Source organism: Orcinus orca, chromosome 7, assembly GCF_937001465.1.
Source record: "Orcinus orca chromosome 7, mOrcOrc1.1, whole genome shotgun sequence".
Taxonomy (NCBI): Eukaryota; Metazoa; Chordata; class Mammalia; order Artiodactyla; family Delphinidae; genus Orcinus; species Orcinus orca.
Genome location: NC_064565.1, coordinates 101,586,728 through 101,611,663, shown reverse-complemented (window position 1 = coordinate 101,611,663; position 24,936 = coordinate 101,586,728). Strand labels below are relative to the sequence as shown.

The 24,936-nt window shown below is 39.3% G+C and overlaps 2 protein-coding genes across 8 annotated transcripts in view; one reads left to right on the top strand and one right to left on the bottom strand.

Moving 5' to 3' along the window:
• CNOT9 (CCR4-NOT transcription complex subunit 9) overlaps positions 1-11,693 on the bottom strand; it is a 28,330-nt gene extending 16,637 nt beyond the window's left edge. Inside the window, exons 1-2 of the mRNA XM_004262719.3 lie at positions 11,305-11,693; positions 1,490-1,669 (exon numbers count right to left, since the gene is read on the bottom strand). Of these exons, the coding sequence (XP_004262767.1) occupies positions 1,490-1,669; positions 11,305-11,328 (204 nt within the window). The 5' untranslated portion in view covers positions 11,329-11,693. The remainder of the gene's footprint in view (positions 1-1,489; positions 1,670-11,304) is intronic.
• Positions 11,694-11,909: 216 nt separating this feature from the next.
• The window catches only part of USP37 (ubiquitin specific peptidase 37), a 90,273-nt gene continuing 77,246 nt past the window's right edge, over positions 11,910-24,936 (top strand). For 3 of the 7 annotated variants that reach the window (XM_049712214.1, XM_049712213.1, XM_049712207.1), the window contains exons 1-4: positions 11,910-12,090; positions 16,100-16,240; positions 18,711-18,784; positions 20,431-20,654. In XM_049712214.1, the coding sequence (XP_049568171.1) occupies positions 20,499-20,654 (156 nt within the window). In that variant the 5' untranslated portion in view covers positions 11,910-12,090; positions 16,100-16,240; positions 18,711-18,784; positions 20,431-20,498. Of the gene's footprint in view, positions 12,091-16,099; positions 16,241-16,261; positions 16,722-18,710; positions 18,785-20,430; positions 20,655-24,936 lie in introns of those variants that run through there. The other 4 variants (XM_049712209.1, XM_049712210.1, XM_049712208.1 and 1 more) reach the window with 4 other exon arrangements.

Here is a 24,936-nt window from a genome sequence, read left to right as displayed (position 1 = left end):
AGAAAGTGTTAGTAAATCAACCACAGTGACTCACAAAAAAGTTTCTGCTTGGTCAGGTAGCAACCGCAAAAGGGGGAGATAAGAACATGGGTATATGTGTGGGGATATGTACAAACAGCAGGGAATATATGTATTCTCCGCCGAAAGGCAATGATTTGCTGAACACAATTCCATTTATCTTAATTGTAAAACTTTTACACAGAAAATGTTCCTATAAGAAAGATTAGTTTCTTGGGTACGTGTTGTAGGGACAGAATATGAATTTACTTAATAGATTAAAAAAATTGATCTAATTATTGGGAATTATGGACAATACTTTAAAGGATGATCATTCTATTTTGGTTCTTAGGACTATACTGTATCAATTTATTCCCCACAAATGACCGTTCTGGTCAGAACCAAATTTCAGTTATTTATTCTTCAATGTACAAGAATACCCACCTTTAATCCTACAGCTGTTATACCTTTATCTTAACATTTTCTTTCCCCAGAATATACCTTTCAGTTCTTATATCTTCCTTTCCATCCCCCCCACCATGTAGTAAATATTATTTTGTAGCACTCTTAAAGTTGTGTTTCTCAAAGTGTAGCTCTTACACCATGTACATTGGAATCACCTGGGTGTGGGGGAGCTGCCTGTTAAAAATAGATTTTTCATCTTAGACTAAATATATCAAATCTCTTGGGTAGGATCCAAGAACCTGCACTTTAACAAGTACCTTAGACTTTTCTAAAACAGATTCTTACAAATGCTAACATTAAAAAATATATATACATTCTGGGACTTCCCTGGTGGTCTACTGGTTAAGGCTCCGTGCTCCCAATGCAGGGGGCCCGGGTACGATCCCTGGTCGGGGAACTAAGATCCCACATACTGCAACTAAGCCCGCGCACTGCAGCTACTGAGCCTGCATGCTCTAGAGCCCACGCACCGCGAGTAGAAAAGCCCGCATGCCACAACAAAAAGCCCATGTGCTGCAATGAAGACCCAGTGCAGTCAAAATAAATAAATAAACTAATTAAAAAAATAAAATTTAGGACTTCCCTGATGGCGCAGTGGTTAAGAATCCGCCTGCCCAGTGCAGCGGACATGGGTTCGATCCCTGGTCCAGTAAGACCCCACATGCCACGGAGCAACTAAGCCCGTGCACCACAACTACTGAGCCTGCATGCCACAACTACTGAAGCCTGCACGCCTAGAGCCCGTGCTCTGCAACGAGAAGCCACCGCAATAAGAAGCCTGTGCACTTCAATGAAGAGTAGCTCCCGCTCACCGCAACTAGAGAAAGCCCCCGCGCAGCAATGAGGACCCAACGCAGCCAAAAATAAATGAATAAATAAATTTATATTAAAAAAATAAATAAAGTTTTAAAAAATAATAAAAAGAAAAAAAACATCCTACCAAAGTTTTCATAATCATTTGGGCAAAGGCAGAGAGATACAAGTGTGATAAACAGGAATGACATGCAACTCATGGATATATACCCACCTGTAAAAGTGCTGCAATAGTACCAAATGAATGCCACAGCATGGGTGCAAGGTCAGGAACAGATTCTCTCTTTTTACTTAACTCCAGCAAAGCATTTTCCCTTGTCTCAGGACTGGACAGCTCATTGATCCACTGATAGATCTTTTCTCTATCCACCTGAGCCAGTGCAGTAGGCACAGGCTTCAAGTGAAAACAAGAAAGTAAACGTGAGTTTCATTAGAGTCAAATCAAGTCTTACTCTGCAGTAGCCTTTGGAGGGAACATATTTTTTGTAAATACTAGGGGAGCTTTTCTAAATACATATACTTGATGTAAATGAATTAAATCTATCAAAATCTAAAAGGCACACACTCTTTAATAATTCCATGTTTAGAAATTTATCCTACAGGTCTACTTGGGCTGTACTGAAGATATACCAGAATATTTACTGCTGCACTATTTTAAAAGCAGAAAACTTGAAGTCTATCAACATCTATCAATAAGGAACTGGTTAAATATACAGGGGTACATTTTTATATGGAATACTACATAGCCCCTTAAAAAAGAGTTAGCTCTATACTGTGCTGATACTAAATAAGAAAAAAAAAAAACCAAAAAGGGTGCAGAACAGCATATATGCTTCCATTAACACACACATATATTCTTATATATTTATATACAACATTTCTAGAAGTACACATAAGAAACTGTTAACAGTAGTTACCTCTAAGGTTGGAATCTATATGGGAGACCTACTTGTCATTGTATACAATAAAATCTTCTGCATATAGTTTAAACTCTTTTTTTTAACCATGTGCCTATGATGGTTTTTGAAAGAAAAAGCCCTCCCCCACATTGCTCTTCCTTCCCCAGTAATTCCAGCATCCCCCTCCATGAAGCAGAAAATCTATGTAATTTGGAAAAACTCCCCCCTCTAATGATTCTTATACATATTGTACCTCCACCCCTCAGAGATTCATTCATTCCTTACTCGTGTAGGGACTATATAAACAGAACATGCTTTCTTTATTGTGCTAAAGAATCTCAATATTCCAAAAAATTTGAGCACTTCTATAATTCTTCACATTTGTCAAACAGGCTTGTTACCTTGGTTAAGTCCCTTAACTATTCTTATCTGGAAGATAAGATGGGAAACTAGAAAAATGATAACCATTGCTATTTCTGGCTCTAAAGTCCTAACAAATTCATGGTGATTTCCATCCCTAGCCCAATATTTTCTCACTTAATTTCCCCCCAAACCATGAGGAATTATAGGGTAGGTAGACAGAAAAAAGGGATCTACACTTGCAGATGAAACTACTAATGCTCAGAGGAATTAACTTGCTCAATTCACCCAAGTACAAAAGTTGCATATTCCAATCTTTCTTGAACCATATTACACCAGCTTCTCACACTATGCACATGTTCCCACTACACCTTAGTGTGATAGAATGATGACCTACCCATCGCACAGATATAAAAATAAAGAACAAAAAGGAAAACTGTGTCTGCTGAAGAACAGAATGAAGTCTAAGATGGACTTTGAGTAGTAGTCACATTTACTCAAGCTGAACAATTGCCTTCTATAAATGGAAGCTTGATTAGAAGCTTTTAGTTTAACGTTTATCATTTCTCTTGCTTGCTAGAATGAACCACAAGGTGTTCTGCTAAACAGACTAAAATACCATGTAATTTAAGTCCTCTTTAAGTGCCTCAGAGTAATCTGCTAAAAGTTGCTTTGTAATTCCCATCAGTGATGCACCTCAAGAAAACATAGGCTCCTAAATGATGCAGAAGGAATAGTTTTCCTGCCCTCCGCTCCCAACAGCAAAAACAGTATGGTCCAAGCACTTGACTTTTCTATGTTGCCACAGATAGGCCCTTGACTTTAAAAATTATTTTTGGAAATGTAATTCCCACCAGAAGATAGGATATGTTTACATTTAGAGTATTACATCACCTTAAAAGCTCAGTAGAAACAAGGGCTAAAATTTTAGCTTTGGGTTTCCTGCCCACAGTCTCTTGGATGACCCACAATCCTAAAGAGGGCCCCACAGACAATGCTCCAGCAATATAGTGTCTATCCTGATTAGTCATTACTCATTCCTAGAGGCCTGTCATCCAGACACCACCATCAGTAGACTCCATCACCCTCTCTAAAGCCAATTTGTGACTTGTACCCAGCACCCTGTACCCTATCCTGTCCTGGGGAACCCTAGGTGAACAACGCCAGGCTGCACTGGTAGACACCAGTCAGCATATTGTGGCTTCTGAACACCAGGTCCTATCTCCACATATGACGTTTCCAGAGCTGGCTTGACTACAGCAGAGGAGATCGTGCCCCTGGAGTGGTGCTGGCACTCTGGAGGGTCAATATCTGGTGCCTACTTGGGTCCCTAAGGCCATGACAACCTGCTGCCAGTAATACTCCAACTTCTGCAGCCTCCATTGGACTTTAGTTCTAAGAGAGCTATGGACGTCAGGTAGGTGGTAATGTGGCCCTCAGGTATAAGCTTAGAGATGAGTTCTGCAGCCACTCTAACAACCAGAAGGCAGTTAGGGCACTTTGGTACCAGGAAACATCTGAGGTAGGGACCCTCCTTTTCATCACCCCTGATGAATTTTGCCCCAAATTTAATAGGAGGAGTTAGTTTAAACCCACTGAATACCTATTTGTTATCGGATGAATACAATTATTTCTTAAAATAAAAGTGAGAGCTCACATACATAGTGCTTACTCTGTCAGGCACTGTCTTAAATAAATACTTGTCATTACCACCCTCATTTCATAGATGAGAAAACTGAGATGTTATTTAAAAGTTAAGTGGCAAAGCCTAGGATTTGAATTCAGGTATTCTGGCAGCAGAGTCCATACTCTTAACTGCCTTGCTAATGCTGCTTCTCACTTGCCTGAAAGATTAGGTCTGATCTAAACACAACTTTCCAAAAAACTATTTCCTGTGACCTAGACAAAAGAAATAGGAAATATATAAAAATCTCAGACAAAAATTAAAATGTTACTGCTGTTAGTTCAGCAGAATCTGAAAAACAATCAACACCCATGAACAATATCATTGATACTAAGAGAAATTCTCTACTTATTGAGATTATGAGGTACTTAATAACCATCATTTTAATGGGAAAAGTCAGTGAAATAGTTTGACATAGTTCCCTATGTCAAATCATGGCTCAGATGGGCATAATTCAGCTAGTGATAACCACCAACACACACACACACACACACACCCCTTCCCTACCAACATTAACAAGTAATTTTATAACACACAAGGAAAGTTAGTTATTTTGGAGAATAAAAAGGAAGTATTTTTGCTCTTTTTTTTTTTTTTTGGCCGTGCTGCTTGCCTTGAAGGATCTTGGAACCCGGGCCCCGGCAGTGAAAGCGCCGAGTCCTAACCACTGGACCGCCCGGGAATTCCCATATATTTACATTTTGAATTACGCACTGATTTCTATATTAACTTATATTACCAGACGACTGATAAAATACTTTGGACTTCATCCCTGAATAAAGCCCCAAAGCACAACTCCAGCATCTTACTAGATCTTGATGGTAATAAAAACCCCAAATGCATCTGACTCTCCTTCTGAATCCCAAAGATCGTTTAGGCACACCTGTCACAAAAATGTTAGAATCTGAAAATTGATGCCGTCCTAAAAGGGAGTGGGAAGTAAAAGAGGGGGTGGGTAGATGAGGAAAAAGAGGGAACTGTACTGTACTTTTATTTATTTATTTATTATTATTATTTTTTTTTTTTTTGCGGTACGCGGGCCTCTCACTGTTGTGGCCTCTCCCGTTGCAGAGCACAGGCTCCAGACGCGCAGGCTCAGCGGCCATGGCTCACGGGCCCAGCCGCTCCGCGGCATGTGGGATCTTCCCTGACCGGGGCACAAACCCGTGTCCCCTGCATCAGCAGGTGGACTCTCAACCACTGCGCCACCAGGGAAGCCCTATTTATTTATTTTTTAAAATTAATTAATTTATTTATTGGCTGTGTTTGGTGCTTGTTGCTGCACACAGGCTTTCTCTAGTTGCGGCGAGCCGGGGCTACTCTTTGTTGTGGTGCGCAGGCTTCTCATTGTGGTGGCTTCTCTTGTTGCGGAGCACGGGCTCTAGGTGCGAGGGCTTCAGCAGTTGTGGCACGCGGGCTTGGCTCCAGAGCGCAGGGTCAGTACTTGTGGCACAGGGGCTTAGTTGCTCCGCGGCATGTGGGATCTTCCCAGACCAGGGATCAAACCTGTGTTCTCTGCATTGGCAGGCGGATTCTTAACCACTGTGCCACCAGGGGAGTCCCTGTATTGTACTTTTAAAAAGCATGGTTTCATTGAATGATCACAGCACCGTGGTTATAATCCTCATTTTACAACTGATGGAACTATGAGTAAACGGTGGGCAGACTTCCTCCTCCTCCAATTCTCTATTTAAAGATTACCTCTAAAGATTCCTAGTTCAATTGCTATAATTCTTTAAATTTATAATTTACTAATACATTTCTGAGGCTGTGGCTGATACAATCTACCAGCACACACCGTCCAGTGGTAGAGAAGCAAATTTATCTGATTTCCCTTTTGGAAACTACCTAACTTAAACACATTAACAATAACGGCAGGATACTACCACAAAAGCAGAGGGTAGCATTTCTTGAATTGAAATCTCTGGATCTTTTCCTCAGAAAAATACACAATTTCAAACTGTTTTGCACATAATTTATTTTTACCTAAAATTTATACATAATTTCAGTGAACTCACAGATCCTGCCTGTACCCCTTTTACAGACCTAGAATTAAGAACATGTTGTCAAGTTTAAGAATAAGAAAGACCTTGGGAATTCCCTGGTGATCCAGTGTTTAGGACTCTGACCTTCCACTGCAGGGGGCCCGGGTTTGATCCAGGGATCGGGGAACTAAAATCCTGCAGGCCGTGTGTGGTGCAGCCAAAAAAGAATTAAAAATAATAAGAAAGGGCTTCCCTGGTGGCGCAGTGGTTGAGTTGAGCCTGCGCGTCCGGAGCCTGTGCTCCGCAAGGGGAGAGGCCACAGCGGTGAGAGGCCCGCGTACCACCAAAAAAAAAAAAAAAAAAAAAAAAGACCTTGATTTGCAAGTAACTACACAAGTACATAACTGGAATGCACACTGGATTGGGAGCTAGAAGTGGCTTCAAAACAGTTTTGCCATTTTTACCATTGTGTGACCTAGAATAAATCATTTACTTTTCTAAGCCTCCATTTTATCATTGGTTATATGAGGGAACTAAATTAATTATCAAAGTCTCAGCTCTAAAATCTCAAAAATTTCTTTCTTTAGTTACAAGTGAGAGACTAAACTAACTGGCTACAAAAAAATCAGTTTGGGCTTCCCTGGTGGTGCAGTGGTTGAGAGTCTGCCTGCCGATGCAGGGGACGCGGGTTCGTGCCCCGGTCCGGGAAGATCTCACATGCCGCGGAGCGGCTGGGCCCGTGAGCCATGGCCGCTGAGCCTGCGCGTCCGGAGCCTGTGCTCCGCAACGGGAGAGGCCACAACAGTGAGAGGCACGCGTACCGCAAAAAAAAAAAAAAAAATCAATTTTACTGAGGTACAATTTGCATACAACACAACTTTTAAGTGCACCCATTTAAGTGTACATTTCAATGAATTTTGAGAAACCTATATACCCAAGTAACCACCACCACAATCAAGATACATTACTGGACATTCCATTATCCCCCCCAAATTCTCTATACTCCTTTCAGAAAACCCCACACCCAGCCCTCTACTATAGACTAAGTTTGATTTTTTCTAAGAACTTTTAATAGGAGGCAATGTTTACTGAAATACTATGTGCCAGTCACTGTGGATTACCTCAAATTATTCTCAAAATTCTAAGAGGAAACAGGTTCAGGGAGGTTTAATATACTGAAGTTTACACAAGCAAGTATATGGCAGAATTACATTTAAACTCTAGTCTACTCTCTAGAATCAGTGAGTCCTACTTTGTCTATAGGACTGAAATCACAAATATTCCTCCAAGTTGAAGAAATTATTTAAGAACCCAATACAGAAGTTTAAGTTTGATATTCTGTTACAGTTGGATTTGAGTAAATAGTGGGTTCAATTAACATACCCAGAGGCAAAGTCATTTATGAGAAGTCTGATTTGAACTATTAGTTATCACCCTCAACACTTCCAACATCAAAAACAAGATCAATTACATGTAACTATATACTTTTAGCTATAACCTACTTAGAGTCAGTGGTCCTTTCCTTTTAACAGATGTGTTAAAAAATGTCTGTACTATCAACTAGGAGGGACTCATTCTCCTCCTTCCTGTTTATTGGTTTGTATGTGGAAAATGTATTTCAAGTAACATTTTTCTTTCAGTGAAGCTTAAGACATTTATCAAAGTGAGTCACCAATGGTTAACTCCAAGTGTCACTAACACAGGGTACTGATAGTTGGTCTTCCACTTCTGAAAAATCTTAACAGAATGTGAAAAGAAGATATTTAGAACTTAGAAAAGATCCACATTTACCCATAAATGGGAAAGAAATATGATCCCCCCTCTTGAGTAAACTAAAAAATTGTTGTTGATGGCTCTCTTAAACAGAAAATGGCCAAATCTATCAATAAAATTTCATGTTCGAGGACCAAAACAGCTGTTGGTTTTCTTATCGATGAATACATGATAGTGAATAAAAAATGGAATTAGATTGAAATAGAGATTATTTCTGGTCTGGAGATGACTCAACACGTGGCTTTGGGTGTCTACATAATGATGATATAACAAGAAAACACCTTTCTTAATAGTGCCAAAGGGAAACACTAAATTAGCTTAACTATCCTCATATCTTTATAAAATATGGGCCAGAATGTTCTTCAAAATAACTTTTTAAAAATGGAAGTGAATAAACAAAGAAAAGTTGGTTAATTTGCTTAAATCTTCAATAGGAGACAGCTGTCTGAATTAGATCCTTCAGAGTGCTTAATGTTCTTTCTACTTGCCAAAGAGGAGGGGTCTAGCACTGCTTCAGCGAAGAGATATAAAATGACTAATGCAGCTGCTGGTTACATGGAAAGTGAGGAAAAAGCAAGGGTTTAAGGATGTCAGAATTGCCACTGGAAATTAGTGGGGAAAAAAAACAAAAAACGAAGCATACCCAATGCATCTCCTAAAGGTTTACGTTTGGCTGTTTTAGATCATAGTATAACATTCATTACAAAAGACCCATTGTATGTGAAGATCTGTGGTACTATTAAGCTGAAGCAGTCTTCAAGGTCCATAACAGGTGATTTGTTACTTTGCTGAGGCAGGAATTAGAGTCCCAAGGCTGAAGTCTGGGAGCAAGTCTTTTAACCAATGAATGAACCTAGCCAACCACTGAGCACTCTCTTATTCTTATTTAAAACAATCCTGTGGGGTATTTCTGTTTCTATTTAGTAGATGTGAGAAAGAAATTACATTCTGCAATGGCAATAATGAAGATGTTAAGATGTATTCTGCAAAGAATGAGAAGAGTCCACTATACTACAAATTGCTGGCATAATAAAATACTAAAGGAAAGAGTCAAAATTTAAGACACATCCCAAATGATCTCAATTCCTCCATCTAGTGAATAACATCCTGCATTCGTATGTGATCACATTCTCCTTTGATAGTACTATCTCCCTACCTGAAGTGATTTACTTGTTATTTAAAAAAAAAGAAATAAAGATACACACAAATTTTCATCATTAGACAAAAAGTAAGCATCTTCTCAAGCTGTTTAGATTACTGCAGGCACTGCTGCATGTATTATTAACTCCTCAATTTCTAGTGAGGGATATATACCATTAGTGTCCCTTTACCCAGATCAGAATAACACAGGCAGTTTAGCCTAATGGAAGGCATTAAGGGTTGGGAAAGAGGTGGCTCAACTTTTTTTTGCTTCAGATTCACTAACCAAATATTCCAGTGAATGAGTGGTACAAATGAACTTGTCAGAGCTTTTGTGTAGTCCAAACAGCATAACAGGTTAAAAAGTATCAAAAGCTCAATTTCTAAATAAAGGTAAGGCACTATAAATTTACTTGAAGAAACACGTACTGAGTTTTTAAGTAATGAACCACACAGCTCTAATATCTGTTCAAAAGATGTATTAGGGAGCAACTGAAAAGGAACTGAATAGGTAGAGTCTGGGGAGGCACAGGGGAAAGAGCAGCTTGGTATCAAAGCCTAGAGAAGACAATCAGATTTTGAGAGATGGATGAGCCAACCTTAGCAGAATCCTTTGTTTAACCTGCCCCCCTCCTACCAGCAACAACCTCATTTTCTGACTAGCTTCTTCCCATATTACATGTAAAATCTGGAAGAAACAAAAGAGCTGGGGAAATTGCAGTCATCTAGTTAAGAGATATATAAAAGGTACCTCTCTCTGTGAAAAGTTACAAACACTTTAGAAACTTGGTGCCAGGAGGCAGAGATGCCACTTGCCCTGGAAATGACAATGCTGTCTATAGCCTAGTCACACTCAGCTCACTTTCTGACTTTAAAGTTGAGGCAACTTTTGTCCTCTATTTAGGATTTATGTTATTTTGCCTGGTAATGCAACTTTAGTATATTACTCTCTCCTTAAGTCACTTCACCTTGGTTAAACTGAAAAAGTTGGATGGGCATTCAGAAGAATATGCTCGAATCACAAGATCCTGTCTGCCCATTACGGCTATTTGCTCTCAGTAGTCACCTCCCTCATCTATACGGCGTCATTCAGCAAAATATTTCAGCCCTTACTTGGTGCCAGGAACTGACTTGGCACTGGAGTAACCATATAAACAGAACCCACATGATCCCTGTCCCTGACCTCAAAAGGGGGACAAATAACAAACAAGTAAATTAATACAAGAATTACAAATTGGGATCAATTCTTTGAAGGGTACTCTAACAGAGAAAAGTTGGGGGGTTACAGAACTACTTTAAATAGGGCGGTCAGGGACGGCAACTCTAGGGAGATTTAGACAGAGACCTGAGGGAAAAGGAGCCGGACACCCACATGGGTGTGTGTGTGTGTGTGTGTGTGTAAGAGATGCAACCTGGAGTGGAAAAGTGTTAAGTAGAAGAGATGTAACGGCGGCCAGTGTAGCTGGAGCCTGCGGAGCAAGTGACAGAAGAGACTGAAAACCTGGGTAAGGAACATAACGTTCAGAGGGCCTTGTAGGCCAAGGCAAAGAGTCTGGATTTTCTCTCAATGCAATGGGAGACCACAGGATTACTTCACATAGGTTAATTTACACTATCTGTTTTTCTTGGTAAAAGATCACGCTGGTAAAATGAGATGTGTGAAAAAAGGTTTTAAGCGCAGAGAACCGTCAGTCGGACATAGTAACTATTCGCTTCTCCAGGTCTCGGATTTTGCATCTGTAAAGCAAGTGGTTTGAGCTAGAAGCCATTTCCTCCCCGCCGCGATGTGCCTAAGCAGGGAGCTCCAAGAGCACGGGCAGTGTCAGGCGGACTGCGGAAGTCCCCTCGCCCCCGCCAACGCCAAGCACGGAACTGGCGCCCTGAAACTGTTGGTCAGCGAAATGAATCAATGAATGGCCCGTCCGGGCCGCGAGGGACGCGCTCCAGCCGCGGGACCAGGCCCTGGGGCCAGAAAAGAACGCGCTACGCGGCGTCAGAGGCCGCGGGAGCTGGCCGGCGAGGAAAGTGGGGGCCGGCTCCGCCACAGCCAAGCGCGGCGAGGAAGGGGGCCAGGGCTTCGCGGGTTGAGGGCAGGAGGAGCAGCCCGACACAGGGAGCGAGGAAAGAAGGCCGAAACGCCGGGCTGAGGAGGCGTTCTGGGCCCAGGCTGGGCGGCCCAGCCACTTACCGCAGCCGTTGCCAGACTGTGCATGTTGGGAGCGGCCGCCGCTCTCCTCCCACCGCCGGACACGCCCGACCCGCGTCCCAGCTTCAGCGCCTCTGCCGCTGAAGCAGATAAGCCGCCACAGCCGCCATCCGCCTCCGGCTGGCTCCGCCCCTTCGCAGCCCCTCTGACCTTTCACCCCTGACCCCGCCCACACAACCTCTTCCCGCCTCCCAGCTCTTGGAGCTAACAGTTGTAGAGTTTGTCCTTTGTCCCTTAAGTTTCAGGACAGGAAGGACATCCGCCACCTACTAGTCCCCGCATCCCCGGCTTGGAGCAGGTATCTCCAGAGAAGGGCGTGAACTCTGACCCTTCTCCGGAGGCCAGTGAAGGGCGGGAAAAGCCGGGCAGTCCCGGGAGGACAAGTAGTGCGCATGCCCAACTGGGCTGAGTAGGAGGGAAACGGTGGGAGGGCGAAAGTGTATGAAGTAAGAAGTGCGCATGCGTACTACGGTCAGGGCTGGGGCGAGACTTCGCTCGGCACTGGGGCGGGGCGAGGGCGTAGAAGGGGCGGAGTTTTCAGGCTGGCGCGCACGCGCCTCATCTGGTCGCGTCGGGTGTGCGTGCGTGCGTGCGTGTTTGCGTGTGGTCACAGTTCCCGCCATCAGCCGCTCTCCCTGACTGGGGGAGCGAGCGGCCCCTCTCTTTCGTGCCCGGTGTCTCTTCCTTCCTAACCCCCGGCTCCTCCCCCTCCGTGAGGACTCCGTGCTTCCGGCAGGCCTGCCCGAGGCTCCGGACTCGCAGGCACAGGTAAGGTGGGCCCGGCGAGCGTCTCAACTGAGCCTTTTTATCCTGGCGCCCCAACCCTGGCTCCCCTAGCTCCCCCGGCCCACCCACCCCGTGCGGTCCGCCCACTTGGCGTTCACTCTTATGGAGTTCGCCCCGCTGCTGCTCAGCCCGCCCCCATTCTCGCGACGCCCCCTCTGGCCTCACAGGTACTCCACTTAGGTCTTTTCCCAGGCTTTTCCTCTCCTTTGACCTGGTCTTTACCGTCACTCACTCCCTCCGCGACCCGAACCTGACCCCTCTTTGCTAGGGGCTGTTGTCGTCCGCCACTCGTCCCTTAGAGAGGCCTGCTATCTCTTCAGGTGACTTCCGTTGCCGCACGTCCATCAGGCCTTGGGATATGATACTGTTTCACTCTCTTGGCTGTTCTTCACCTTCTCTTTCCTAACCATTTCTCACTAAAAGGCATGATTTGTATTTTTTAGTGCCTTTGGTTGGTCCCCATCTATAGCCATCAGATCAGGTTGTCAGGTTTACCTGTTTTAGGTCATGATCCGTGAAAGGAAATGATAATTGACCACAAAATTCTGTCTGAAGAGTTGACCTGTAGTGGTTTTGTAATCCTTTCAAAATTTAGGCTCTGGGTGAATACCTTTTTTGGGGTGGCAGTGTCTGACAAGTCTCTAACAGGAAAAGCTATCAGAGGATGTCAAGTAGGCAGTTGGGATATACTGGGTTGGAGCTCAGAGGAGAGCTCTGAGCTGGATATATAGGTAAACGTATATAATATATAGATGTCATCTGTCATGTTGATAGTAATTGAAGCTATGGATGTGGATGAAATTACCTAAAGAGAGTACAGTGCTAGAAAAGAAGGGGACCTAGGATGGAGCACCTGAGGGATTCTTGGTGTTTAGTAATCGGATAGAGGAGTACAAGTCTTGTAGAAAAGGTAAAGGAAGTTATCAGTAATGTTGAATTCTGCTGAAAGGTAAAGTTGAATGAGGACTGAAAGGCCTGTTGACATCAAAGTAATCGATGATCATAGGGAGAGATGTTTGATGGAGTAAAATGGTTATCTGTGTTCAGTCCTAGGTGGTTCTCCTTTTACTCTTCCCTTCCACCCTGTGCTTTAAATTCTACCTGTATATTGATGAGAAGTTTATTTCCAGCGTGTTCCCTTTGTTTTCAGCTCAAGATCTAAATAGCTAACTGTCTGCTTGACATCTCAACTTGATTTTTTTTCTTAGGAATTTCAAATATAACATGTCTGAAACCAGTCTTAATTCTCTCCATACGCAAATGCTTTCTCTTCTGGTATCCTGTTTCATTAAGTGGTATATCCATTTATCCATTTACATAGTGTAGAAACTTGAAAGCCCTCATCCCATGTATCTATACCCTCTTCAGGTTCTGTTAATTCTTACTTTCATTGTATGTCTTGAATATATTTCTGTACATTTTCATTAGCACTTTTCTAGTTCAAGCCACAGTCCTCTCTCACCTGGACTTAATGTTTCCTATAGTCTCATCTGTAAAGTGGGAATAATAATCACCTTATTGGATTGCTATGAGGATTAAATTAAATAACCATGGTAAGCACCTGATGTAGAGTAAATAGCCAGTGAGCATTCATTGTTATTGTAATTGTCGTTATAAGCCGAATCACTTCAATACTCTCCTGTCTGGTTGTCCTAATTTCTTTCATTCTTGCTCCTTTCACTCTCTTCCCCAGACCCAAACAAACCACATCACTTTTCCATTCAGCAGTAACACATCATTTCTCTGCTTAAAAACCCACCCCGGTCCTTAAATCAGGTACCCTATTATAACCTTTCATCATGCCCGAACTTTATCCATTTTTCAGAACTTTTAATTATATATTTACTTTTGTGATTATTTAAAATGTGTCTTCTACTAGAATATGGGTTAGGAACTATTTCATTTCTATTTCTCAAGAATTTGTTAAATGAATAAATAAATTGGAGCTTGCTATAAGAAGCATCATGTCTTTGGGAAACACCAGCTTATTGATATTCTTGTCATCTGATGACAAACATCTTTTTTCACTCTGCAGACAAATTAAAGGACACAAAAGACCAAAGGGTTTTCCAGCTTTGGATGATTTTACCCATTCTTATGTCATAGAATCATTCAGATTTTAGACTGTTTGAATTGGAGATAAACTTTATCTAGGTCAACTTCTCTCTTTACTTTCAGTGACCACACTAATTTTGTGCATTTGTTTTACGGACCTTTTTAGGAAAGAAAGCCCTTAGAAATCAGAGCAGTGTTTATATATTTTAACAACAGGTTAAACTATGAGACCAGTGAAGATGAGGTTTCCAAAAATTTATATAAAGGAAAATTCCATGTTTAAGTAAGTGGTTGGTGGTAGTTATGGAAGAAAATACTAAAATTTAATAATTTGTGTGTGTAGAATGGGATTTATGTTGAGAAATTGAAAAGTAAAAGTAGGAGTGCCAAACACAGAAGCATTTGGATTTATTTTGTAGATAGTGATGAGCTGTTAAAAATGTTTGGGAGAAAGTTTCAGTTAAGCAAGATGAATAAATTCTAGAGATAAGCTGTACAACATTGTACCTATAGTTAACAATACTGTATTGTACACTTAAACGTTTGTTAAGAGGGTAGATCTCATGTTAAGTATTCTTACCACAGTAAAATAAAAAAAAAAATTTTTAATGTTTGGGAGGGGTATTAGCATCAGTAGCACATATTTTCGCATTTACTAAGTGCCTGTTATTTTGTTGGGAGTACAAAAGAAAATAAGACAGGGCCCCTCCACCCTCCCCCTGCCCCCTTTAGAGAGAAAGTTAAGGAGACACAGTTTAGTTGGTAAGAGATAAAAAAGAATAGTCCTTTAGAAAGGGTATTATAGGGTAAAGGATTTATTGGATAGAAATATCTTGAGAGAATGGAGACTGGAAAGTGGTTGCTACAAATCATTGGGGATGCGATAAGGTAGTGGTTAAAAACATGGCTTCTGGTGCTAGACTTAGTTTTGTCTCTTACTGACTCTGTAACCATGCATAAATTACCTGATCTCTCTAAGCCTCAGTTTCCTCATTTGTAAAATAGAGATATTAATAATCCCCATCCTTTAGGATTGTTGTGACGATTATGAGATATTGCATGTATGGTGCTTAGTACTGTGCTTAGTAAATGTTGCATAATAAATATTAGGTGGGAAGAATGGCAAAGTGATGCATTTCTGAATTAGGGTAGTAGTGATGGAAAGACTGTTTTAGATAAATGAGAATGAGGTTAAAGCTGATGCTAAGATCTTTTTGTCTGAATGACAGTGGAAGGACAAATGTAGGGAAGTCTGGGAAGTCTCTTAAAGAGGGCGTGGACTGTGTCATGTTCACATGTGTATCCCTAACACAGTGCCAACAGATTGGAGTAGCTCAATAAATGATTTTTTACCAAGTGAACAAAGGAGTTTAAAGTTGCCGTTATAGTATTCAAGAAGGCAGTGAGAAATGTTTGGGTAGAGCTTCAGGGAAAGTTGAGGCTTTGAGAGGCCTAAATTTGGGAAACAAGCCCATGAAGATAGTTTTGAAAGAAAAGTAAAAGCCAAGTTTACCCACCTTTTGAAATTTGTATCAACACATCATGGAAGTGGTATTTTAAGATTTAAGACATCCAGTTATGTAACAATGTTTATAAAGTCAACAAAGGATATATTCTTTTTTCATTGCCTTCTTAGTTTCAAAATGTAGCAGGAGTAAATTAAACAAGACACAAATTGATGAAGGTGCGTGCTCCTGGAGTCCCTCATTTTCCACAGCAGATATATCCCTAGAGTTTTGATTATGCGTATGTGTGTATATGTGTATCTTGAGCATTAAATGTTTTCTATAAAGTAATTTGTGGTTTTTAAGTAGTCAAAGGGTTAATTTTTGTTGTATAAAATTTTGTAACAAAATTTTGTTGTATAAAATTGTATAAAAATTTTAATTCTGTAAATGAATTTTTTTAAAAAAAGGCACACTTACATTTTCTTTAGCTGAGTTGATGGCTCCCGGAGAACTGGCATAGCTGCAGAATATGAGTAGTTCCCCAAGAAGAGCGCATTGCCTTTGGCACAAGGATCAGAATAAAGGTGAATTGTTATTACATAGGGTTTTTCAGTAAAAGTCACTGAAAAGTAAGTAATGTTTTTATTTTGGTTATATGTTTCCGAGAGTATGCAAACTGGCAAGAATTGACAGTTTTCTTCTATTTTGTAGTAATAGTTTTGTGCTTTAGCACACTTTCTTAAACCACAGAATACCCTCTGGATAAGAATGTTTTCAAAGAAGTACCTAAAATATGAGCATTTAAATAACTGTAGAGGGTATAGAAACATTTTTGCCAGTGTGGTTGATTGAGCTTTCATAGACTGCTCAAAATTGAACAGTAATTTTAACAATAGTGAAGAAATTTAGGGAATGGGGAATCTCTTTGGATGTACTTAAAGAATAATTGGTTTTCCTTGTACTTTGTCTTCCTAATATTGCTTTGATAGTGAATTAACATTACAGAGTTCAGTGAAACCTTGTCTTTGTCCTAGGTTCATAGAAAGTTTAACTGTTACTGGATCATGCTAGATACCAAAAAGGAAACTTAGTGTTCTTTCTCTTAACCAGGTAGGGCAAACCCTGATAATATGATCAGTGTACAAAAGTAAATATAGTTAATTCATTTAGTGCAAGAGCAGATAATGGACTAGCTTGAGGCATTAAGAAAAAATCTTATTGATTCTGCCAATTTTATGTCCTGTACCTTTTAGATTTTTTTCTCATAGAAGAAAGAGAGATTGCTAGTAGAAATTGGTTAAGAAAATGTTCAATATCTGATGTAAAATTTTATACAAACCAAAACTCTGCATCAAAATGTTTGAGAATTATATCTAGAGAAATCATGTATTACATATAGAGAGAATTATATAGAGGGAAACAGAAGTAACCAATAAAGTTTTTTTATTGAACTTTCAAATCTTCATCTCCAAATCTTGTTAAATAATCCAATTTTTAAAAATATGTTTTTGTTGGAGGAATTCAAGGTCAATGTCCTTTACTTGTGTTTTGGTCTTTAAGGTAATTTAAGATAATTGGGTTTTATGTTATTCGCTTTTAATTTGGCACCCTGACATAAGGAAAGATGAGGTAATTTGATAAACCTCTTTCTTTAAGTGGAGTTTCTTCATTGAACAATAAATGATATGAATTCCAGTTTAGGCAAGTTTACTAATGTTTTTTGTTTTAATAATGCATTCTGTAACTGCATATTCTTGTTTTTCATAAATGATTTTTCTCTCATTGAATCTTAACAAGATATGTGGACAGCTTTGCATTTAGGAGAAATTCAGATGCACATAGAAAAAGCCTATATGTAGTATTCAGAAGATGAGGTATACAGTGCAGAGTGATACTCTTGCAGAGAGCTTAGTAAACATAATCCTATATTGGCCATATAAAAGGGATTTATGGTTCTGGTATCTGCTGCTGTATATTTTAACAGTAAATCGAATAAAGTTGATAGTGTTGATTTGTTCATTATTCTTGAATAATGAGTTTGTTTATTGTGTGCCAGACACTGTCCCAGTGGGGATGCAAAGATTAAAGAACATATTCCCTGTCTTCAAACAGCAAAGTCTAGCTAGAGAGAGACAAAGAGGTAAATAGACAGTTTATAATACAATATGGTAAATGCTCTACTAGAGGTAAGCACAGGGTACAACAGAAGAGAAAAGCATTCAATGCTGTCAGTGTGGATATGGGGTGAGAGAAAAAGTGAAAGATAGCTAAGAAAGCCTTCTTAGAGAAAATAATATCTAAATTGAGTTTTGATTTTATAGCCAGGAGAAGGAAAAAAAGGGGGTGGTGGGGGATGGGGAGAGTAGGTAAAAATCCTGCAGAGGTAGACCGCAGTGTGTGCAAAGGTACAGTGGCTTGAGAACATATGCCTTTTTTAGGGAAATTGTAGGTAGTTCAGATGGCTGGATTTGGAGGGTTTGTTGGGGATAGAGAGGTAAGCAGGGCCTGGATCATGAAGAGTGTTTATGCCATGTTAATGAGTCTAGATTTAATTGTGAGGGCATTGGGGAGCTGTTGAATGATATTGAAGAGAGTGATGTGATTTGACCTGAAGTTCACTATAAAGATGTCTGGAAGGTATATGGAAGTAGAAATGACAACCTTACCTTCCATTTCCAGTCCAATACCAATAATCATCAAGAGAGAAGTCAAAGATAACTCATGTTTCTGGCATGGGCAACTGGAGTAGGAGAGGGGCCACATATTCTTGGCAGTGCTGAGAGACAGAGTGGAAAAAATCTCAAGGCTGTATCTAAAGATGAAGCACCAAATTATTAATTGTAAAAAAAAGCATTACAAACACATTGCTGGCCCAGATTTTGTAGTTACTAGTTTGAGCAAAATGTCACATTAACAGGTCTGTAAACAGCAGTGGCCTCTATTACTTTGATGGATTCATACATCCAGCCAATTATACTATCTGAATCTGGCCACAATTAGGCACTCAAAAAATTTGATGAGATGAGTGAGTAATAGTAGAGGACTTACAATGCATAATACCTTTAACTATTCAAAGTGGTTTCATATCTCTCTTTAAAGTTATTCTTAGCTGTTTGATGTACGGCACCTAGAGGCCTTGAACTAGGATTCCCCAGGCTGTATTCTACCTACAGGTGGGTTTTGTTTGATTTGTGGCTTTAAAAAATAAGTTTGAATTCATTGCCCACAATTTAAAATGGGCAGTTGACAGAAAATATGGATGTCATTTTCTTGAAGAATTAGATGATCTGGCAATGCTAGGTTCACTTTCTACATGGCAAAACCGGCTAGATTTGAGTAGCAGTTTTCATATTCTGCCTGCCTAAATCATTTGTGTCACCTACCTGGCCTCTATAGGCAGTGAGTTGGTGACCCTTGTTAACAAGTTATTTGTCTGGGATCTTTGGATAAAGAGGTGTTGCAGACAAGGAATAAATTCAGAAAGTGGACAGTAATTCCATTCATATTGAAGCTGCTGCCTGTTGAGTGCTTAATGTGTGTTATTTCATTTAATATTGCAACACTATAGCATTTTCATATTCCTGTTTTACAGTTGAGAAAAGTAGTTGTTAGGAAAGGTAAGTTACAAATTAGTAAGTGACAGAGCTGGCTCTTGATATCTAGATCTAGTAAGCTTTTCCTTTGTAGTTATACTACTACTTTTAGCTTTTCTAGTTGAGCTGTTTAGGCAGAGGCAAAGTTTAATGATTTTTAATTTATTAAATTATAAGCAAGAATCTGTATTAAAGGCAATGTTTTTAGAGATTTGAAGGCTACAGTATAAGTTTTGTTTTAATTTTAGATGATTGCATATATGTGTGTATGTGTGTAACACACGCACTATTTGATAACATTTTTTGCTGTTACTGTAATTGTATTTACTTGCTGACATCTGGTAAGCTGGTTTGAAGAGTCTTAGACATTCTATCGTTTCTGTAAGTATCAGAAGTTCACTTGGGAAATTTGAATATTTGTCAAAGATAAAATTGGTAAATATTCTTTCCAAGGATGGTAATATTAAGCATAAATGGTAGGTGGATCTTAGGAACAGGGGTTTTTTTTGGTTAGGCTGTTTTCCCTAGAGAATAAATGATTTTCTGAAGTAATATAATTCTTTAGGTTAAACTAATTTGATTATTCTCACAATTATTTATTCATTTAAACTAATTTGATTATTCTCACAATTAATTACTCATTATTCTCACAGTTATTTATTATTTATTCACATATGGATATGCATAGACTACCAACTGGTAAAAAGAATTATTTGGTGATATGATTTGATGTTTTGCTAGGAACTCAATTCTGACAAATGGAGTTAGCTGACTGAAAATATTTTTTTACTTGTATTTGAAATTCAAGATCCTTTAGCATCATGAAGGAAGGTAAAAGTTGCTCATATTGCCATGGGCACTCACACTGAGAATGGAATCTTTAGTATTCCTGATTGTCTTGCCTTTAGTGGCAGTAGTATGGCTGTTAATGGTACAAAATGCAAAATTTAGGCACTAATGGACACAGGTACACAGCAAAGGAGAGAACATGTGCAGAAAAAATAAAAGGTGGGTAAATTCAGTCACTGAATGTCAGTGACTGCTTCATTTGTTTTTCTTACCTGTGCCATCCAGCTAACCAAAGCCTTTGAGGATACTTAGTAAGAGGTAGTTTATTGAAATGGAGAAAAGGACATAAGATGGTTCATTAAATGTTCTCTTTCAAACTCTTGTTTTAATCACTAGTAAATTGTAACTTATTATTTTATTGTATTTTTCTTCCTTAGAATCTGTCAGGTGAAGGTATATATATATTTTTTAATTTGGCTAGAAGCAATTTATTTTTAAAGAAAGTATGTCTCCTCTGAAGATACATGGTCCTATCAGAATTCGAAGTATGCAGACTGGGATTACAAAATGGAAAGAAGGATCCTTTGAAGTTGTGGAAAAAGAGAATAAAGTCAGCCTAGTAGTTCACTACAATACTGGAGGAATTCCAAGGATATTTCAGGTATTACCAAATTTTGATTTGGAATAGATCTTCAATCACATCCTTTAGTGAATAGCTGTTCTGTGCCATACTAAGTATCATGGTAGCCCTCCTAGATTACTATTTCTTGCTTCTTATTTCCAGGACACTAATACTATTAGGTGTATATATTATAAATTATTCAGCAAAATGGTTGATGGTGTATAATAAAGAGTAGGAAGTAGTCACCATTATTGAAAAGAAAACTAGTGGGAGGAAGCTGAAAGGAACTGAGTTTGGATACTATCTATCTAAGCTATGTTTAAAACCACATTAGGATAACTTCAGTTATTTTTCCCCCCTCAACGTATATGATAAATTCATCACCATTTAGTGTTAGCTTTTTTTTTTTTTTTTTTTTTGAATCATTCCTTAAGCCTTTAACTTAAAACATCCCTCAAGTTTTTGATGTAGGGCCAAGTCCTGTCTTTTGAGTTTAGGGCCTCCCATTAGTGCTTTGCATCCTACTTCTCATATAAGCCACACCACACGTCCAAGGGTTTCACGGTCATTTTGTCTCAGTTTCTTTAAAGTGGAGTGAGATCTTAAAGACATTTTGTGAGGCGATCAGATTTTTCCAGATTTAATGATGTTTTACAGTTCGGTCTCCCACACCTAAGTTGACAGTACATTTTTAGTAACTCACCTCTAACGTGCCTTTCCCAGACTTTCAACTTGGATCTTATAGAAACAACTTATCTCTTTTGCACTCATATTTCTTTACTTTAAGTAACTTTAATTAAATTGTGTAATTACAATGATAGGAAGAACTAGCATAAACAGCTTTGGGAACAAACAGATTGGCTTTTGGTGAGCAGACAACTCCACTGGTGAGAGTGGCAGGGTGCAGGCCTGCTAGAGTAGCCACTACTGGCTGTGATCACGTAGCATGTTGTGGACCTTGTCTTTACATTTGCAGAGGGAATGGAGACCACAGATTAGTCAGTTAAGTGTCGGCCACCTAAGAGAGCCCTGGCTCAGTATGACTTCTGTTCCATGTCTGGCCTAGAAGATGAATACCTTGAAGGTCTAGGTTTTATCTTTCTGGTTAGTTCCAGAACCTAGCACAGTGGTGGGTGTATAGTGGGCCCTCAATAAACATTGATAAACTAGCTAACTGACTATACCAACAAAAACAAAACTCAACTTTGCTGCTGCACATCTTCTGGTGAGGGTCCTAAGCACCATTCCACTGTGCAGAAGTTGGATTAGAGAGAATGAGCTAGCAAATGAATTCCTAATACTGCTGTAAGATGAGATGGTGTATACCATTAAGTAGTAAAATGGAAGGCAGCTATAAAGAAGTGAATTTTGTGTAGTATGTAATTAACCCAGGTAACTGACTAACACAAAATAATAGTGAGACAATACACTTGATAACATCTTATAAAGGATTAGATAATATTCTTATGTGAGGAAAAAATCCACATTTACAACCACAGTATTTGACTGCAAAAAGCCTCACTGATGATTATGTTCTGGACCAGCCGGGTCAAGAAAAAATTTCCCTGACTGTTGTATCCTTGCAATATTGAGTTTATTTTTATTTTTTTAAATAGATCTCTATTGGAGTATAATTGCTTCACAATACTGTGTTAGTTTCTGTTGCACAACAAAGCGAATCAGCCATATGCATACACATGTCCCCATATGCCCTCCCTCTTGAGCCTCCCTCCCATCCTCCCTATCCCACCCTTCTAGGTCATCGCAAAGCACCGAGCCGATCTCCCTGTGCTATGCTGCTGCTTCCCACCAGCTAACTATTTTACATTCGGTAGTGTATACATGTTGATGCTTACTCTCACTTCACCCCAGCTTCGCCCTCCCACCCTGTGTCCTCAAGTCCATTTACTATGTCTACGTCTTTATTCCTGCCCTGCAGCTAGGTTCATCAGTACCATTTTTTTTTTTTTTAAGATTCCATATATATGTGTTAGCATACGGTATTTGTTTTTCTCTTTCTGACTTACTTTCACTCTGTATGACAGACTCTAGGTCCATCCACCTCACTACAAATAACTCAATTTCGTTTTTTTTTTAGTGTTAGCTTTTAATAAGACTCATTAGTGTCTTCTTAATTACTTCTTCATAAATAATCCTGCCAAAGGTTATGGTATAGACCGTTCAAGGATGATTATTCAAGGTCATCCTTACAGCTGTTTTCTTCTAACTGTTAACTTTTGAAGGATCTCATTATTTTTTCACTGCAAAAGATAGTTATGTTGTTTTCACTTCTGTCTTGTGCAGCCAAGAACTACTTGTGTTGATAAGAGTTGAATTTAATGTCTTACTTACATTTTTCTGCACTTAAAAATGCTATATTTGTTAATTAGATTATATAAAAGTATAATATTCATTCTAAAGTACTCTTTTGAAGAACAATTTATAAAACTTTATACTTGAGAACCAGAGCTGAAGTAAAATTTCTATTTATCTTTGCTTTTAAACTATGGAAATACATTGATTATGATTTTATGTATCAAAGATATTCTTAAATAGATTGGAGGTGGTGACATGGGTAATAGAAACGATAGTGTATATATCTACTAATTGCCCATCTCAATTAAAGAAAGATTTTTTTCAAATAGAGGTTCAGTCTTTCAGTCCTCATCCCAAATTAGCACTGAGTAAATATTTAAATACTTAAACAAACATAGATCTTTAGAAGCATGAGGAATCTACCTGTGATTACACCTTCATCTCAGTTCTAGATGAATTTGCATTCAGCATTCATTTGTCAACCACCTACAGATTACCGTGGTGGGTACTGTGCTAAGGGCTAAGAATACAGAGCTGAATGAGACACTTTTCTTCTCAAGCTTAAGAGTAACCAGATACATTCTCAGCTGTAAAATTATCTCAGAGATACTGAGGTAACACAAAGAAGGAAGTGTTTTGTGCTCTGAGGATTTAGAGGATAGGTAGGAATTTGCCAGACACAGTGGAGGTAAGGTGGAGGTGATTTCTATAATGGACAAACATGCTAGTGTGAATCAACACTCAGGGAACCAGAAAATTATTTTAAAATAAATGCACAGTAGGGAGTGAATGGCAGAAGTAGAGGCTGAAGAGCTAGATAGGAACCAGATCTTGAAGCATCTTGTTTGTCATACTAACGGGAACTTAGATACTAAGGAGCCAAGAATCTTAAGTTTAAATTTATTTGACAGCTAGGCGGATGACTTTGTTTCAAGAGCTAGTGGGAGAATAAGGACGTGTAAGAGGTTATTGTGAGAGTTTAGATGAGAAATGAAAGTCCTGAGCGAAGGAAAAGACAGTGGGAGAAGCAAGTGGAGGAAAGGGTAGATTTGAAGAGATTTCAAGATTTAATTTATTAGATTTGGGGGGTGAGAGAGAAAAGAGTCTGGGGAGATTCCTAGGTTTGAGTGGATGGCAGTCCCTTTCATCTTCTCTTTGATAGGGGACAGAGGAAGAATTGGGGCATGAGGATTGGGAGAGATGAGTTTTCTGAGGTGTCAGGCATTCAGATAGTGGTATCTACTAGGTATTTGGTAAAGAAAACTGGAGCTCCGGCAGAGATCTAGACTTAGAGAAAAGGCTGAGAGGCCTCACCATATGGGTAGTAACTAAAATTGTATGACTAGCTAGGATTTTTCAGTTGTTGAAATGATGAAGTTCAAGATTATTCTCATATTGACTGAAATAATGGTTTTATGCAGTCTCTTTTCCTTTTTGCACGGTAAACTGCTGATTTAAATATTTTGGAGTTAAAGCATCTGAAACTAGCTATTGTGTTTTATGATAGAATTTCTACTCAAGGACATGAATTTAAGACCAACTTTGAAGCTTAAAAAATGTCATTTAAGTTTGAAATAAATAAATTAAGGCTGGTAATACTCATTTTTCATTCTTATCTAAAAATTGTCAAAGGTCAGTTCTCCCTAATTAAAAAAAATTGTGAAAAGCTATTACTTCTTTCTTTATGCTGTTCAGAGGCTATCTCTTCAGCAAAAGGCAGCTTTAGAAACCTCTGTAATATGCCTGCTGAGGGGGAGTGTTAGAGAATAAGGATGCCTGGTTGGCAGGAATTATTTATATTAAAAAAGTGCAAGATTTATTAGTTTAGTCTTGGAAAAATTTCAACCAAGAGAAAACAAAAGTTATCACTTAATAGCACATATCCAGAGTCTGGAAGAGTATAAGACAAGTTATTGAACCAGTTCTGGGGAGTGGTAGAAGTAAGCTAAGGGAGTTCCAGGGTACTTAAGATCTTTGTGATTGAAAGTTAAATGAACCTTGCTTA